At 34.9% G+C, this 17,761-nt stretch overlaps 1 protein-coding gene across 1 annotated transcript in view; it reads right to left on the bottom strand.

Moving 5' to 3' along the window:
• Positions 1 to 875: 875 nt before the first annotated feature.
• LOC145781717 (uncharacterized) overlaps positions 876 to 17,761 on the bottom strand; it is a 32,968-nt gene continuing 16,082 nt past the window's right edge. Inside the window, exons 7-14 of the mRNA XM_082593386.1 lie at positions 15,365 to 15,426; positions 14,806 to 15,074; positions 9,017 to 9,181; positions 8,050 to 8,214; positions 7,146 to 7,283; positions 5,589 to 5,726; positions 3,985 to 4,087; positions 876 to 2,744 (exon numbers count right to left, since the gene is read on the bottom strand). Of these exons, the coding sequence (XP_082449512.1) occupies positions 2,699 to 2,744; positions 3,985 to 4,087; positions 5,589 to 5,726; positions 7,146 to 7,283; positions 8,050 to 8,214; positions 9,017 to 9,181; positions 14,806 to 15,074; positions 15,365 to 15,426 (1,086 nt within the window). The 3' untranslated portion in view covers positions 876 to 2,698. The remainder of the gene's footprint in view (positions 2,745 to 3,984; positions 4,088 to 5,588; positions 5,727 to 7,145; positions 7,284 to 8,049; positions 8,215 to 9,016; positions 9,182 to 14,805; positions 15,075 to 15,364; positions 15,427 to 17,761) is intronic.

The raw sequence follows: 17,761 nt of genomic DNA, 5'->3' as shown, positions 1-17,761 counted from the left end.
CCAAACTCATAGGTCATGCTCTCAGAAGAAAGAAGTTTGAAATTACTTAAAAAAATTAGATTTGAAACTCACCACGCTTGGAAACCAAAAGTTGTTACTGGCAACAGATTTTTTTAGAATTCAAATAATTTTTTAACAAGATTTCTCGCTTCAAAAAACCTCGCTGTAGCCACGTGGCGGTTACATTAATTTTGACGTTTTTGTCTCGTGTAGAAGAAATAAGAAATTATAGAGTCAGAAACGTTTCAATCATATTCAAATTGTGTGTGTGCATGTATCCAGTAGTGTTGATAGTGGGGGACCAGGGGGTACTTTTTGTCACGGGCTCTGGATGATTTTAGGAGCTAGTAGTTTTTCCAAGGGGTCTGGAAACTTGAAAAGAATACCGCGTATTCTTTATTGCGATTTTCTAAGAATTTTCTTGGTTTGACACTTGAGGATCTCATTGTTACTGGTCTCAAGTTACCCTCCCAACGCCTTGCATGTAACTTACATGTAACTCTCAACGCCTTGCATGTAACTTGCATGTAACTCCCAACGCCTTGCATGTAACTTGCATGTAACTCCCAACGCCTTGCATGTAACTTGCATGTAACTCTCAACGCCTTGCATGCATGTAACTACAATATGAAAGGTGTGCATTAGATACCACACAAGCGTGCAAATGTTGTCATACCAATAACCAATATTACTGTATATTAAAATGAAGCTTTGTTTGAGGCTGTACAAATATCATATAACGCAGTTGCAGAAAAGAGGAAATTTGTTAAAACAGTCATTTTGAGTCTTTGTAGGGTGAAGACAAACGGCATATGCTGGGTAGGGGGTGAAGAGGCCAGTGAATAATGTTATGTTATATCTAAACTACCTCTTACCATTCTGAGTGAAACACATTTAGAAAAGTGCGACTTGAAGAAATCAAGGTTTGAGTTATTTTTTATTATCACAAGTTAATCACAATCGTTGAATCTTCGTCTGATATTTCGATAAAAGCGGTAGACCTGGTCATTACTCCTATAATCGGTTTTGATCAGGGCCTCTGAGAGAAATTTTCACTAGGGGTACGAAGAGTCATTCGGGACCCCCCTCTCACTCCGGGCCCCCTTTGTCTAGGATAAAGCGCGTGATGTTTGCTTAAGCGTATTGCACACCATACAGCACTTTATTGCAAATTGGACATATTTCTTTTAAATGTAGCCTATAATTATTCCTGATGACACTATGTCGTGTCGAAAACGTTAGATTTAGTAGTTTTTCTTGATTTTTCTATGTGTTTAATAAAAAATGTTAAATCTGTTAACGTTACTGAGTGTTATATGTATCTGCTACAACAAGTCAAGCTCTGTATCAAGGCTCAAACATAACATCTTGTTAAAACATAATCAAATTAATCATCTGACCAATAACCTTTCTTCATTAACTTTTGTATTCACCACATGCCTAGCAAAGGTGAACGAAGTCACTTTTTTGACTCCGGATCCGCTCCTCCTCCGAAAGTATTAACTTCGGCTCATGCTCCAACTCCGAAATTCATTTTGAAGTGGAATAAGCTTGAAACTACCTTTTTCAAATAGTTTTTAAAAAACAAAAAAGCCTAAAAACACAAGGACTTTTAAAAAAAAACCCGGATTTTTCTCAACCCTACTTTTGCTACACTATACCCCCTCGGACAGGAGAATAACCAACATTTATGATTTAATTTAGGGTGCTTTTAACGGAACATTTTTGCACATAAAGCATTAAATCACCATTTTGGCCTTTTTTGCTAAATTACGGGCCCCCCCAAGGACTAACGAATAAAAATTTTTATGCTTGAATTTAGTTGTTTAGGATGGTTTTAACCAAAAAATGTTGCGCATAAACTATAAAATTACAATTTTGGGCCCCCCAACAATCACAGGCCTGGGCCCTCAAGGGTACGCCGTACCCTCCGTACCCCCCTCTCATAGGCCTTGGTTTTGATACAAAACATTTAAAGTCAAACGACGGAAATAGATAACACATGGCGGCGGCATTTCAAAAACCTGCTAATTTTAATACAAATAGCCTACTTTAAGGTCACAAGGAATACGCAAAACGTTAACATGACAAAAAGGCAAAGTATTTCATTTAGTATTATAATGATTATGACTAATCTTCTCTGGTTAATAAAAAATATTTTGGATAGTGACAATCCAAGTTTTAAATACAAGATAACGTGTTTGTTTTATTCAAACAAATGTTGGAAAACAAATTGTTTTGTGGTTGCTTCACTGTTCAAGGCTATAACAATGTCCAATGTCCGTGATGAGCAACGAAGTCTCGACGATGAATTGGACACAGAGGCCGGTTCATTTATCAGGTGTCTTATTTTTGGAAGCACGTTTGATAAGAATAATAACTGTTAAATTATGAAAAATTATTAGCGTTAAAATGATATGTATTGCGAGTTGTAAAAATATCAAATACTTTCGTTGGGAAGCAGATAAAGTTGCTTTTCATTCTCTGAACCATGTAGAGCCAGCACTGTTACGCACATATTCACAAATACTGAACTATTTTAACTAAAAAAGATAGCCAAACAAATGGACGGGGTTAGTGAAAAACACACTTCTGTCTTCTGCAACGTGAAAACATTTCCACAGTATTGTTTTGTTGAAGACTTTCATAACCTGAAGATTTTCATGAACTGAACATTTTCACCAGGATAGAGTTGCTCTCATACATATTCCAACTTGCCCCGCGTAAGATTTGTGGTAGCATTGCTGAAAAGCATAACCTTGAGTCACGACTACAATATAAGCTGCGAGAATACATACATGACGATTAAACTTCAAAAGGAATTCGGTTCGACACCTCTCGAGAGCACATAGCTGTGCCATTGACAAGACACTTAATCACATGCTTAGGTAAATTCGAAGATTTCTTAATTGTTCTTTTATTTTGTAAACCTCCTAGTACAAAGCATAGACGTAGAAAAAATAAAAATGATTCAAGAACAACCCAAATTTAAGTTTTAGGCAGTTAGTTCTTTGTTCTATTGTAATTTCGTAATTAGAATAAAAGTAAGGGATTTGCTGAATTGTAATTAGAAGCGCTTGAGCTGGTTACATTTGTGGCAATACAAGACAAAAAATATACAAGATGTTGTTAAACAGAAAAGCAGTTAAAAGTTGTGCTTTTGTGGAATTAACAGTATTTTTATATTTATATTCAAAGAACTGCAAAGTTACTCTACAAAAAGCGCCAACCTTTCCACAGGAAGGTTCTCAACAATTTCGTTTCGTTAAAAAATCCTAGTTTTAGTTACGAAAGTTTGTGGTAGCTTTGTCACGTCATATTGTTTGTGACAGCAAAAATGTTTACACTGGATAGTCTCAATAAAGGATTTAAAGAAAAACAAGTGAAATCGTGCTTCAAATTTTGCAAATAAAGACGGCCTTCTAAGTTGAGCAATGGTAGTGTCTGCGACATATCTCCCTTACTGACAGAGTGTATTCATGAAAACAGTTATAAGTTGTTGCGTATGTACTGTATTTTGGTAAAACAATTTTTGTCAATGTTTGAAGATTCAATTTTGAGATATCCTTGGTACAAATCACACAAGACTGATGCAGAGCAACGCTTTGTCATAGACTGTGTGCTGTAGGTTTATGTTCCGTTCATTTAGAACACGCATCTTATAGGAATGGAAGTTTGGTCGCACAGTAAAACGAAATTAAATGAAAATGAAACCAAACTTTATAGGTTGATGCACCGTAACAAATTTAGGAAAATTTGAACTTTTCAAAATGTAACATATTTATTTTAATATGCATGTCTAATTTTCATTTTAATTTATTTCTCATTAATTTTTGCCATCCTTGACTGAAAGCAATAGTTTTGAAGCTGAAGACGTAGCACATGGCGAATCTCAACAACATTTAACGACCGAATAATAAGATAGTGGCCGTTACACTACGTGACGCTAATCGAAAAATAAATTTGATAACTACGTCCACTCACCTGGGAGGGTGGTATGCTGAGGTTGCTGGAACGTATGTGTCACGCTTTTCGCGCTTCAAGTCACGGAATGAGCCAATTATCAAGACTAGACTGGAAATCAAGGCTGTAGAAGTATATTAAAGTTCAAAAATTTATTTTTATAACTGCAGACAGACAGGACAAAAATTTACTTTTATAAATTTTTCATGGCGAGTTTAGATGGAAGTTTATGACATACCTTGCAGTTTCTATGCCAGCAAATATGGTGAGTATATTAAAGTTTATATATCATCGCCAAGGTGATTAGTATCGTGACACAGCATAAACTGATGGAATAACAGGCAGAAAAGTTTTTGTGGTTATTATTATGATGAGTAATAGGTCTAGATGTTATAAATAAGGTTTAGAGAATGTAGCCTACCGTGTAAATTTACAAGGTGATACTTAAGAAAAGCACATCATTTAAATAAATATAAACGAATTTATTTTCATACAAATCAGTTCAATCATAAACAGCTAAAAATCGATTTCGATCAGCTAGCAGCTAGATCATCTTTAGATAAGCTTATTATTCATTTATTTTAATAAATAAACTAATTATTTAAATAAACCATTATAAATCACTGCGTATATGGCATATTTTGGGCTTCGAAGCGGCGGAGCTGCAAAATATTTTTCTTCAGTTAAGTTTGTGGGTCAGCATGAGCAAACTTTAAATGCAACACTATTCAACCTGAGGATCATGAAACTTCATTAAAGGGTTGGAGCGGATTTGAAAACGGTTTGGTGTGTTATTTGCCCTTTTGCCTTCAATCGATTCAAACTGCTATTTTATTTTAAGCATTTAGCAATAAAAAAAGATATTTTCATTTGCACTTTAAATATCAAATTTATCAGTCAGAAAGAATTAATTTTCAAACATAATGTGCTCTGATTCTGTGTTGTTTACCTTTTTATTGCCGAGTTAAATAGGTCTGCATAGGTCATTATTAACACTAACAAATCAAAACATTTGTTGTTGAAGTCAAAAAATTATTTTTATAAAAATTGAGTCAAAAATGTTGCAGAAATATCTGTATAAAAGTTTTTGTATTTTTCATTAAATTTGGTAAATTAGCCAATTATCAATTTTACGTCTTTCAACCTAAAATCTTTTCAAAATCAAAATTATCTCTTAGTAAGTTTTTTAATTTGTTATCCGAGTCAGCTTTGTAGTAAAAAATCGTTGCAGACTCACTCAACAAATTTTCAAATTGTAGAATCCATGTATTACGATGGACTTGTGTAAAGTTTGTAACAAGGCTTCAATTAGTTAAAAGTATCAGCTGCGTAGCCGAGTGGTGAGAACCCTTGAACGGCAATCGAAAGGGCGCCGGTTCGACACCGCTCAAGAGCATGCGGCTGTGTCTTTGGCAGGACACTTAAAAGGCATGCCTGAAGGTGGACACGAAGATTGGCTTCCTTGCCTTCCCGTCCACTTAATCTAAATCTTCAACCGCCGGGTGTAAGCCTGGATACGACAAACAAACAAACAAAAACAAATAAGTTAAAAGTATGGCTTGAACTGGTTGCAATTGTTACTGAAAAACTTCAAAGGTATTGTCTCAACACCCTTTTTAACTTACAGATTCCAGAAATAATCCAGCCAATGTATAAACAAGATCCATATTCATATTTAAACGAAGCGTGTTTGTATTCAGGGTTGTAAAACTGCTTTTGAAGCTCAACACCGAACCAAATTGTCGCAGTCATCACACAAGCACCTGCGTTAGAGTTTCTTTCTACACCACCAGATAGTACTTTAATTCATAAATTTCAAATCTTAAAAAAGGACGTAAATTCAGCTTTGATGTTTTAACCCATAGGCCAGGGGTGACCAGCAAAGAAACAGCATATATAAACTTTCCTTTCATGGGACTCTTTTTATCAATGATGCAGAAATGCAGACAAAAAGCTGATGTTGTATATTGCGTATTTCTGACATGAAGTTGCATGAAGTATTTTCAGTTTTCATTGCATAACCCCATTTATCTGCTTTGTTAATTTGTTAGCACTAATTAAACTACATTTGTGCCATAAGTGTGGAGTTATTCATTTTAAAGTTTTCACTTTTGAGCTTTATACTCCCAAACAAAAATATATTTTTGACTAGACTTTAATTTCTATCCAAAAAGCTTTTGAAACATGAGCGTATTTTTGGCCACCCCTGTTCTAGACACGCAAGACCAGACAGCAAAACTTTAAGACAAAAACTCGAAATTAAACATGTTCAAACCACACACAGTGTCCAAAAAGTAGACACTTGTGCAAGAAAAAATTACATTTTACAACACCAACAAGTGAAAACAAGTGGGTAGCTCAATAGAAAAGATGATTTGAGAATTGCAAAACTTAATTAACATGTAACGAAATCTGTACATACACAATTTCAATTGCGAAAATACAAAAACGTGTCAGCCATCGCATTTCAACAGACTAATGGTTCCAAAAAGCTCCCCTTAACAGTTGATCATAAAGGCACATGCAATAATCTTGGATTAAATTAAAATCGCACAGTCTGATAAGAAATGCAAATCAACTACAGTTGCGTCATGTCTGCTGAGCGCTAAATTATTTCTAAAATAGATTGCAATGATTTTACTTCGCTGTTAAACGGGTGCTTGGTGCTACACAGCATGTAAGCTAAGATTGAACTGATGGGTGTTTGCATTGACTAATATTATCATTCTTCATCAAAGTGCACTCAAGCAACGAGTGTTTGTTTCAAACAATTGCTTTTGTGCAGTGCACAATGCACATCAGTCTTTGTGAAATGTCTGAAAATGGCCAGCTAGATGACGTATATAGCCGAAAACGTTCACAGGTTTAGTTTCTTGATAAAATGACGAACGCTGGGTCGTAACTTGGTTTTGTTTGCGTGTGGTTGAACTGCTTTATTTGTATTGCATCGAAGTCGCTTATTATCAGGAGGACAATTCTGACACACGCGGTAACTTCAAAGGAAATGTGGTAGACGTTTTATTAAATGTTTCCAAAAAAAGTGTTATCTGTGAGACCAATTTTAGTAATTTTATGGGTAACACCAATCAGATTTGTGGTATTAAACTACTTTAATACTGCGTTAAAACATAGCTTCAAGTTATGTTTGAACAATAATATTTTGATTTGATTTTTTCACTTACCAAGAAGCATTGTAACCCAACCAATGTACAAACAAGCTCCAAATTCGAACTTGAACTCTCTGTTGCCGTAGATGGGGCTGTAATATTCATTTGTCACCCTCCAGGCAAACCAGGACACTGCACCCCCGCATCCTATGCCTGTTGTGAGATTAACATGCATTCAAGCGCTAATTACAGCGCAACAAATTTACGTCCTTTTACATTGAATTCAAAGTTTAAATACGTTGAACCAACGTTAACGAATCAAGCAAACTGAACTCATCAAAATTTGTTGATGAAACGCAAGTTCAATGTGTTTATACTTTGAAGCAACGTAAACCAGCAGCTTTTGTCCAGTTTGATTTGTCGGCTTGTCAAAGTATAATTTGAGTGCAAAAGCCTGCAGTGATTGAATTAATGCATGGTTGCAATAGTGCTGATAGTAAAACCAAGCATACAGTGCTTCCCACAGCAATAAAAGAGTTTATATTGTTTTAATCATCTGCAGGACCTTGAGCTTTTAGAAATGCAGCTTTCCACAACGTTTTGTTGAACAATCCAAAAACCGAGAAGGAATGGAAACTAATTAGCTAAAAGGATTGGTTACAAAGTAGACCAGAAATGAAACTATTTGTATCACAAATAGCCAAAAAATGTTGACGTCACAGTTTTCGTTGCTTAAGACTGAAAATGCAATTCTTGTACAGAAAGTGTTTATGTCTTTTTAAAAATTCATTTTCACAACTTTCCAGATTTGCATAAAATCTGCAGATGTTAAATGTAAAAGCGATTGATCTGCAGTCTGGGGTGTTGATATAATCTTTTTTTTACGTTGCAACTGCTTTTGTTGAAGCAACTTAAACTCACATCAATTAAGGTCCTGCAGAAGACAAGCAACAAAAACGCTTTTGGACAAAGATCTAACCAGCTAGAAGGAAAAATCCTCCGGTCACAATGCCAATGATCGGCTTGCTTTTAGCATCGTTATCGATCATGGTGGAACAACGAAGACTAATCATTCCAACCACTAATCCAAACAGCGATAATATCACTGCTGCTATCATTAAAGCTCTTTGGACTTGCAGATCAGCTAAAGTTATATTCATAAATAGGTTTTAGGTTAAATTAATTTAATTTTGTTAGCGCAATGTAAACATGACACGCATTAATAACAGAACGTTTGGCCATCCAATCAAAATGGATGGTCTCAAAAGGCAAAAAGGTTACCTCAGTCTGCTCACATTCATGGATTTTTGTTACATATTTGATCGATCTGTGCAGTAAAAAGTACAGAAAACTTTAAACGATATTTCTTGCAGTGGTTTTCAATCTTTTTGAACTACGACCCAAACTGATAACCGCACGTGACCAAATAAACCTCTTCAACCTACTTTGATTCAAATGCATGAGACAAAGTGACAGGACAATTTGCAATCAATCACGTTTCATCGCTCAAACTACATTGAGACCAAATCAAATAGGTCCAAATATGCGGAGAGTTCCATTAAACGGAGTAAAGTGCACAGCAGTTAGACTCGAATTAACGGAAAAACAATCCATGTCTGGTTAAGCAGGTTTTGCCATGTTTAAAAATGCTCTCACTCTTAAGACGGATAAAAAAACAGGATTGTCTTACTGTACAAACATTGAATCAACGTCTGCACTTTGCAGGCAATTAATCAACACATAAAAAACGGATATTGCTAGCTGGAGATAGGTCTTAAATTGAGGTTTCTAAAAAGGTATAAAAAGTCCTTTTGGTGATAGCGATGTTTCAGTTTGAAAACCACTGCTCTCATACATCACAACTAATATTGGTGTTTGACTCAAACATGAATAGTTGACTTATATAGCCTACAGTAGAATAAATTTAATAAATAAAATGAACAAACCAGCCAATAAGCAACAAACTCCTGCGCCAATGCCAACTCTGTCATTGCATTTGGTTCCAGGGGTAACCATGGTGGTGCATTCCAAAGTTAGAATCGAAAGAAGAAGGCCAATAAACGAGAGCAGAGTGGACCCGCACATCAAAGCACGGGAGACTTGGATGTCCACTGAAGAAGTGGTCAGATGCGTTTAACAAAAATGATGTTCAAGAAACAAACACAAATTTGTTCTTGCGTGTGTTAACAAAGAAGGTCCAAAAATTGATGAAAAAAGTTGCATAAAATTAATCCCTTAACCACAAACCAATGAAAATCCACCAACGAACAATGTTTGAAGAAATTACTCTAACTACATTGCGATCTGAATGTTACATTAAACTATTAGTCACTGAAGTACTTTCTTATAAACACGCTACAATTATCGGCATCAACTTTCAAAACCAAACCAAACTTACAAGCGACAGACAAAATGCTTGTATCGAAGCTATCGCAAGAGTATGCCCCTGGCACAGAAGAGGAACACCTCACCCAAATTCCTTGATAGATATTCTGGCCGGAAAGATATTGCACAGTGGACACCGATGAATTTCGAATCCATTCTGGATAAAGAGTCACCAACAAACACCCAACAAATACTAAAGTTGCAGTGAAAGATGCCACAGATTTTACTTCTGCCATTTTAAAAGTTAAAACTTTGCTACGCAAGAGTTCAAGGAGCACCTCACGTCTAAGAATAAAAATTACGTTATGAGAGAAAGGTTAATGTAGCAAGAAAGAAACGTTTGATTATAATGACATTTTAGTTAGCAAAATCTATATTTGTGTTATTGATTTGAGGTTAGATTACTTTTCCAACGTCTGCTAAAGTTTGTTTGAAAATAGGTTTGTCAATGAAAAAGTGATAGATTTTGCTCACTCAAAATATGCCTGTACTTTCCACTGCTTCGCAGGCTATGTTGGAAAATGGAGCTGGAATACGCACTGGAAATATGCGGCTCATTTCCAGTGCTTCAAAGGCTATGCTAAGACTACTATCAAGGATATCTAAAGAAGGGGATACAAAGGCTCACAGCGATTGCCTTATTCTCACGACACTAAAAGGGCGGTAGTTGCTACTGTGTTAAACATGCGGTTGTTTTTTGAAATTGCAAAAAGTTTTGTAGTGCAGCTGATACAGTCAGCTACAGAAGACATTTAGGAAATGTTATGTAGAGAAAATTTGTTTGGAAAGATAGTTGAAAGGTGACTAGTAAGGAGTTTTACTTAACAAAATCTTTGCGGTAGGCAAGATGTAAAGCAAGTATAAGAGTAGTTGAATTACAAGTAACTGTAGGCAATGAGCATGCAGTGAATATCCAGGCTTGATACTAATAGCGTAATGCAGGTTATCATAACAAGTTTTAACTTCCGGTGCCAATTGTCGTTTTACGATAAACAGAGATTATTTATGATAAAAATATGATAAATAAACAAAAAAATTATGATAAACAGAAGTCCTTCTATTGTCAGACGTAATAAAAGCCTTCGTATCCCCTTTTTTAGATATCCCTGCTACTATTGCTACAGCAGCAAGACTACAAGCTCTGAGAAAGTTGGTTTCTGACCAAAAAGAGAGAAAAAGCTTCACAAAGTGGGTGCTAAGCTGTTTGATTGATTGTTTTGCACAAGACCTTGTGATTTGAAAGTTCAATTTCAATTCAAATTTCATAAAAAAGTCTGTAATCACGTTAGGCACTTTGTTGATGAAGCCCTAAGAGGAAAATTAACTGCAAAATCGCCATTGAGTTAAAGCGCGGGTCACATTGTCAATGTCCGCAATAACACTGAGGCATGGTGTGCTATTTTGCTGATATTTTTTTTTTTTCTGAATTGTGTCTAATTAATGTTGAAGCCTAATGTAGGCTACGAACAATTTTTCAAACAGCCCACGTACAAAACAAACCTTTATTTGTTTAATTTTTATTTCAAAACGCAATTTGTCAGAGGATTTTTCAATTCTTTAGCCGAGACAACGTATTCCTGGGTTGGGCATTCGCTTCCCTTGTTTGTTTTTAAAACTAATGAAACGCGGATGTAATAATAAAACTGATTATCATGATTACAGCATCTGTGTAATTTTTAAATTAATTCTTGCTTTACATGCACGGAAAAGCTGGTCAGATAGCCAAGTTTCTGCAATATCTGCTCGAACGCAGCTGACCTGAGCTAAATAAGTGGAAGGAATTTTTTCTTGCCTTATTTCACAACTTGATTTTTAACAAAACATGCTAACTCCTATTTCATCTACTGATGAAAGATTTTTACTGCGACATAAAAACGCTATTTGTACTTTGCATTCAAACAAAGAAAAATTTCTGCCTCATCATTTTAGTGCAATGCCAAAAAAAGATTGGGTCCTGGATATGACGTAATAAAGCAACCTAATGTCATCGCAATTGCAAAAAATGTCGCAACTATGAATCTAAATATTTGATTCTATTCTACAACCGATTTAAATTTCAAAAAACAGGAAGTGAAGTAATTTGCCAACCTTTACTTGAGTGTATAAGTATAACCAACACAATGACAATGTTAAACAATTAACAATTATGACACTTGTAAATCCTTGCGTCTTACAAGATTACAGTGACTAAGAGGAAAACGTAATTCCTTGTTTTGCTAAATAAAGCATGTTATTTTGATAAAGGCCAGTCGATTTAAACTTAATATTTAAACTATAAACTTGATTGTCTGAGCCACTAAATGTTGCTGTATCATTGTAAGCATGCAGTTGCAGATGACAGGAGCTTACTTGAGGTGTGTGCAGGGACAAGCTAGGTTGATGAAATCTCGATATACCTTTGCGTCATTTTGGGCCTGTGCGGGTCGCAAAGAATACAATGCTTGCATTAACTTTGAAAAACTTGTTCTAACTTTAGCGCTATATTTGAAAAGATGATCGCATGACACTTCTGTCAAGAAATCAGGCCGAAATCAAGAAGTTAGGCCGATTCAATGTCTGCAGACGTTGAATTAATGCAAAAAAAAACAACGATAGATTTACTGCCTGGGACACTGCGTAGAAATGGTCGTCTTTGTATATTGGAAGGCGTTAACAGTGTTGTCGGTTGCATATCCAAGCGATACACCAAAAAAAGAAGACTTAAAGAAACTTGTGGTTACTTCATAAGTTAACTAAGTTAAAGGTATAGCGACGAAAACGCTTATTCCAACCACGATCTTGTTCATCATTATGGCATAAATCCGTTATTTTTACGTTGATTCAACGGTGCAGACGTTGAATTAATGCAAAAAGTGACAGATTTGTTGCCTGGGATACATATTAGTTTCGCCATCTTGTCTATCAGTTGCCATACATAAGCGTACTCCTGTATATCTATCAATGCTATTTCTCCAACGCTGTTTTGAAACGCGTGAAAACTTCAGTGGCAGAATTTTGTACCAAATTGCCAACTGCTTGAAGAATGAAGAGCTTAAAGTTGTAAAGCATGGAATTGCCTAATTTGTAACTTTGTATTCAATTTAACGATAGGGCACGTAATCGGTATACCAGCCAATAAAAGGTAGTCATTCGAAGTCTCTTTAGTCTCTATATCAAACTTATTTAATCAGACTTAGTCGTTGTAGTGTGTATATCACACAGATTTCTTCTTAGTTCTATACAAAGTGTCTGTGTTCGTTTTCACTCTTTCTCAATTTTAAAAGTATTGTGTAGTTTTACCACCCTCCATATTCACCTTTTCCAACTCGTGGTTGTTGTACAACAAAGAGCTTCATCTGTTTTTGATTTTGTTTTTATCTGAAATATGCTAATTAATGTGTGAGCATTATCTTACATCAAGATTTTGATTTTATTTCTATTTGAATTTGAGCTGAAGATGTTACTATTATAGGGAAATCAATTCTTTTACAAATTATAAGAAAATTGATTTGTGAAGAAGGGACGTTCTTCCTGGCCATCAGCACAAGGCTGATCACTAACTAGTACAGCGAGCAGCAATTGGGATTCGCTAACCATAACGGTGTAGCTTCCACGCTAGCCATTTAAACCTCCAATAAGCCATTCGGCTCTCCAATAAAATGATAAGTTTCTGGGCAGCCGATTTGTAGCAAGAATTGACAACGCTGTCAATTCTTGCTACAAATCGGCTGCCCAGAAACTTATCGTTTATTAGAAAATAGATTGTTGAGAAAATTCCAGCATTCGAGATCTCGAAGAATGCAAATTAGCAATGGGCTACTTACATTTTCAATTCATACTTGCTACAATCAATAATAATTTCTCTATTTTTGTAAAAAAATTTGACTTTGTTCATGTTTTCAGGTACAATTTGATTATGAGTTTGTTTTTACTTTAATTAACGTTTCATCACACTTCTGATACGTTTTTAGTCAGATGAAATAAATGTCACATAACACCACTTACAGCCAATGTTGAAACTCAAAGTGTGATGCAACACACCAACTAGCGGATAAAACTATCAAAAGCTCACTACGCTAGAGGAAATATTGATGGACTTTGCTTGTCAGGCTGGTTTGGATACGAGCGCGGTGTTGTATCAAATTGACATTTGCTGTGCGTGACACGGTACACATGTTAAAAAATCTATGTGACAAACTTTGTATTTATTTTTATGTAGCATTTAAGCCTACCATAATAGACAGCGCACACTGCACACAGGACATATAACCTTTCGAATGTATACTACAACACAGTCCAGTGATAAATTGTGTTGCAGACTCGACTAAAGCAAAACCAAAGTTTTTTTTTTATAAATTCTGTTTGAAGCACTAACCTCGCTATTTTTTTTAAATGTTAGTAAACATGAAAGGCAAGCAAAGCTTTGAGAAGCTAAATATCAACCCTGGCAAACTTTTGTCAATTACACGAAAATTAAAAAGCAAGTGATTACATTTCTCCGGGACATAAAGACAAGATTTAGTAAAAAGATAAATTTGTTTCATTGTACAGTAAGCAGAGAAAACCAAGTAACGAAAGCATTTAATATAAAATATAAAATAAACTATAAATCGTGAACGCCTTTCGGTTAGGCCTATACAGCAGACAGTTTTGGTCCCATAGCATTGCTGTAGCATGTAGGGTATAGCTGAAAACGTTCGCAGTTTCTAGTTTATTTCTCCGCATTTAATTAAATACTGTGTCATTGCTGGGTCTATCTGCTTTCAACAAAAACAAGTGGATTGAGAAAGACAGAGATGCACACACCAAGCTGGTTTCAGAAAGATATCATTCAGGCAAGGCAGAGTTTGTTGCTTAGTTGGCTATTAAATGGTAAGCTACTGTCACATTAGTGCAGAACCCTGCTTAACACCACTGGAGTTCCTATACCGGTAGGCTATACAGCATATACCGGTAGGCTATTCAGCATATACCGGTAGGCTATATATCTAAAATAAAAATTACTTGTTTTCAGGTACTTGCTGTTTGTGAAGAAACAAAGTGAATAAATCAAATATGTCGTAAAGCATTGAAAACAAGTTGCAACTGTAAGCTGTATGTCAATTTCCACTTTGTTTGTTCACCTAAGTGTAAACTTATTACAGTAGTTACCAGATTTGAAGCCAAATATAGAAGTTTTGAAGAACTTATTTTTATTATATACTACACCATAAGTAAAATTGTAAAACTTTCATAATTGTTTCATAAAAACTTTCGTAATTGTAAAAACTTTCATAAGTTGAATGCTTTGCTCTTTGTGAGGTCACAGCAAGAAGAGAAAAGAGCACTTAAAAATTGGCAATGATGCTTCATGCTATAGGAATTTATTTACCTTTTGAAAAAATAGGCGATTTTCCATAATTGTCGCAAACGAATATTCCCCATTTTGGAGAAAAACATTCCCACCAAATGCCACCAAAAGAAGCGAGTCTTCCAATGAGTCCTGACGACATTTGCCATGAATTGTGTTTCCAATCGGGAAAAATACAAACAAAAATATAGAAAATGTGAACAATAACTTGCAAACAGATTGAGGCGAGAAATACTTTGCCAAACCCTTCAGAAAGCATTTTTCTTGTACTTCTATGTAGAGGTGAGTATCTTCAGATTTATCAAGTGCAAAAAACCAGACCAGATCTATCTTGTAAACTAATTTAAGTATTAAGTCCAGAAAGTACCATCCGCTAGAATATACATCAGCTGAAAAAACAAGTTTGCAAATTTTTTTGGGTGAATGCACACAAAACAACAGCCTCCAGAATCTGGCTGAGAGCGTTGATAAATTTATTCTGATTAATCAGTCTACTATTTTTTGCGGATTCGAAAACCGATGCAAGAGAAGTTGCCACCTCTTTGCTGCCCTACTTTGACACTGATTGATAAACTCATACCCGTATGGTGGTGCTATAAAACTGATGTAATCAAAAAGTTCATTTTTTCTGCTATCTTCCATCTGCCATATTTATAAAATAATTCATCTTAGATTAAAAACTCCAGCTTTAAAGATAAATATAATAACTGAAAACTAGAATCACTTTCTTTGTAGCTTGACTTTCATTTCATTATTTCCGCAGCACGTGGTGGGCCGGATGAAATCAGTTTGCGGGCCGGTTCTGGCCTGTGGGCCGTAGTTTGGTGACCCCTGATCTTAGATCAAAAACTGCAGCTTTAAAGGTAAATATAATAACTGAAAACTAGAATCACTTTCTCTGTAGCTTGACTTTCATTCCAGAAACTCATTAAACAATAATAATATCAACATCTTAATGCTGCAAAAGTACAAATAACACGCGTTATTTTGTTAGTACAATAAAATTATAAGCTTTTAGTTTTTTCATGCCTTGCAATTTTTGCAGACATGTGTCTATAAACAAAAACAAAAAAACAATACAAGCAGTGTTTCCTAAACAACAATCTTTGAAACCCACTTTCTTTTTCATTGTTTGCTTCTAGTCACATAAATGATTAGGACTGCTAATTTGCTTATCGGTTGGTTCTTTGTTGAGATATATCTTGGTTTCTAAAAGAGAGTTGATTCTTGATTTCAGGTTTTCAACAGTTTTCCAAAATAACGATATTTTTTCTTTAATTTTCCGCAGTCAACACGATTCCCATGCGCTTGAAAACAATTGTAATATAGAAATGTTTTTGCCATTCGGTCTGTCACAGCCATTAGCTGGCGCCTTCCTAGGTGAGCAAACAAGAAGCGTTGTTATGCAAAGGCAAGATGACGTGACGAGCAAGCAGATGACGAAGAGGTGACTGGCAGCAAAGCACATTTGAAACCGTTAGTTGTTTTATTCTATTGAAATTACATACTATGTCGAAACTTTAAAATAAGAATATATCTTCTCTCAAACAAGAGTTCGAAAATATTTTAGTTTCGTTTTTTTAATGTCCGAGCAAGAGTTAGATCAATTACATAGTTTCAGGTCCATTTGGATTACTATTGCAACAACATCATCAAAATGTTTAATTACATTACAGTTACATGGTTATGGAAATTGAAAAGTACAACAATTACTTTTAAATGTAATTAATTACACGTTTCAACTGTAAAAATTAAATGTTTTAATATTATTCTTGATCAACAATATTTTCATTGTTTAATTGTATCAAAAACATAAGAATTGCATTTGATAAAAATTAGGTTAGGAAAATTGGCTGTATCAAGTAAGTTCCCTTTTGCGGTAGAAAAGTTGCCGGCCTTTGAAAACAATCGTTTTGCTGGGGCTGATGTGTTGCGGTTAACCCTGTGTGTGATTGTGATTTGGGCAAAATCTTTTAAAATTACACAACAACAAAAGGTCTCAATTACAATTACATGAAAATTTGTAATTACTTAATTTCAATTACAATTGTAAATGGTTCAGCTCTTGTCTGAACCATGGCCAGACATAACCTATTTAATCATTACAGTATAGTTGTGATAGGTTTTGCTAGCTAGCTGTACTGAAATTATGCCACAAAAAACAAACTGATAAAAATAAAAAGTTTAGTTTTTGCTTCCCAAAGCAAAAACTTGTGAAAGAAACATGTTTTTTTTTCATCTCTCCGCTGTAGGCGAGAGATGAGATTGGCAAGAATGTGGAACAACAAACTATAAATACAGGTACATAAAAAACACACGATCGACTAGATCGGCAAGAACAGAGGAAGGCCTTCACCCATCAGTGGACTATAACCAAAGGGTGATAATAATGATGACTGTAGGCTACATTTTCGTTTATCAAATATTCTTAAAAACATTCTTACTTACTATAAAACTGTAAGGCTAAGTTTAATAACTATCAAAGCCTCAACTTTTCAATTTTGAGTTCATACTAAAATTGTGTAGTATCATGGTTAAAGTATCTTTCCACCTAAAAGTTCATTTCGTAAACAGATGGATTCGTCACAGCAATCCTCACAATATGTGCCAATAGATAACTTTCTATAGCTTTTCTCAACTTTAAAATCATTTCTTTCAAAAGATTTCTTTTGTAACTTAAGTAGATTTTCCAAGAGAAACCTTAAGTTAAAGATCTACTTAAGTTACAAAAGAAATCTTCAACTGACTCTTCCGAGTCAGTTAAAATAATTTTAAATATAAAACATATAGTTTTTTAAGCTTTTTAAAGCACTATATAAATACTGCACTCCATTTAAGCTAATGCACTATGTACGTGATATATCATTTGTAGTTATGCTATTTTGCTATACTATGCGTGCGTAGCACAGATATGAATGACTAGTCATAACATTAATAATTTTTATATTGTTTTTGCTGTGCCAGTATAAATAAAATT

Source organism: Aplidium turbinatum, chromosome 13 (assembly GCF_918807975.1).
Source record: "Aplidium turbinatum chromosome 13, kaAplTurb1.1, whole genome shotgun sequence".
In the NCBI taxonomy this organism is placed as follows: Eukaryota; Metazoa; Chordata; class Ascidiacea; order Aplousobranchia; family Polyclinidae; genus Aplidium; species Aplidium turbinatum.
Note: the sequence above shows the minus strand (reverse complement) of the source record. Positions and strands in the feature narration are given on the sequence as shown.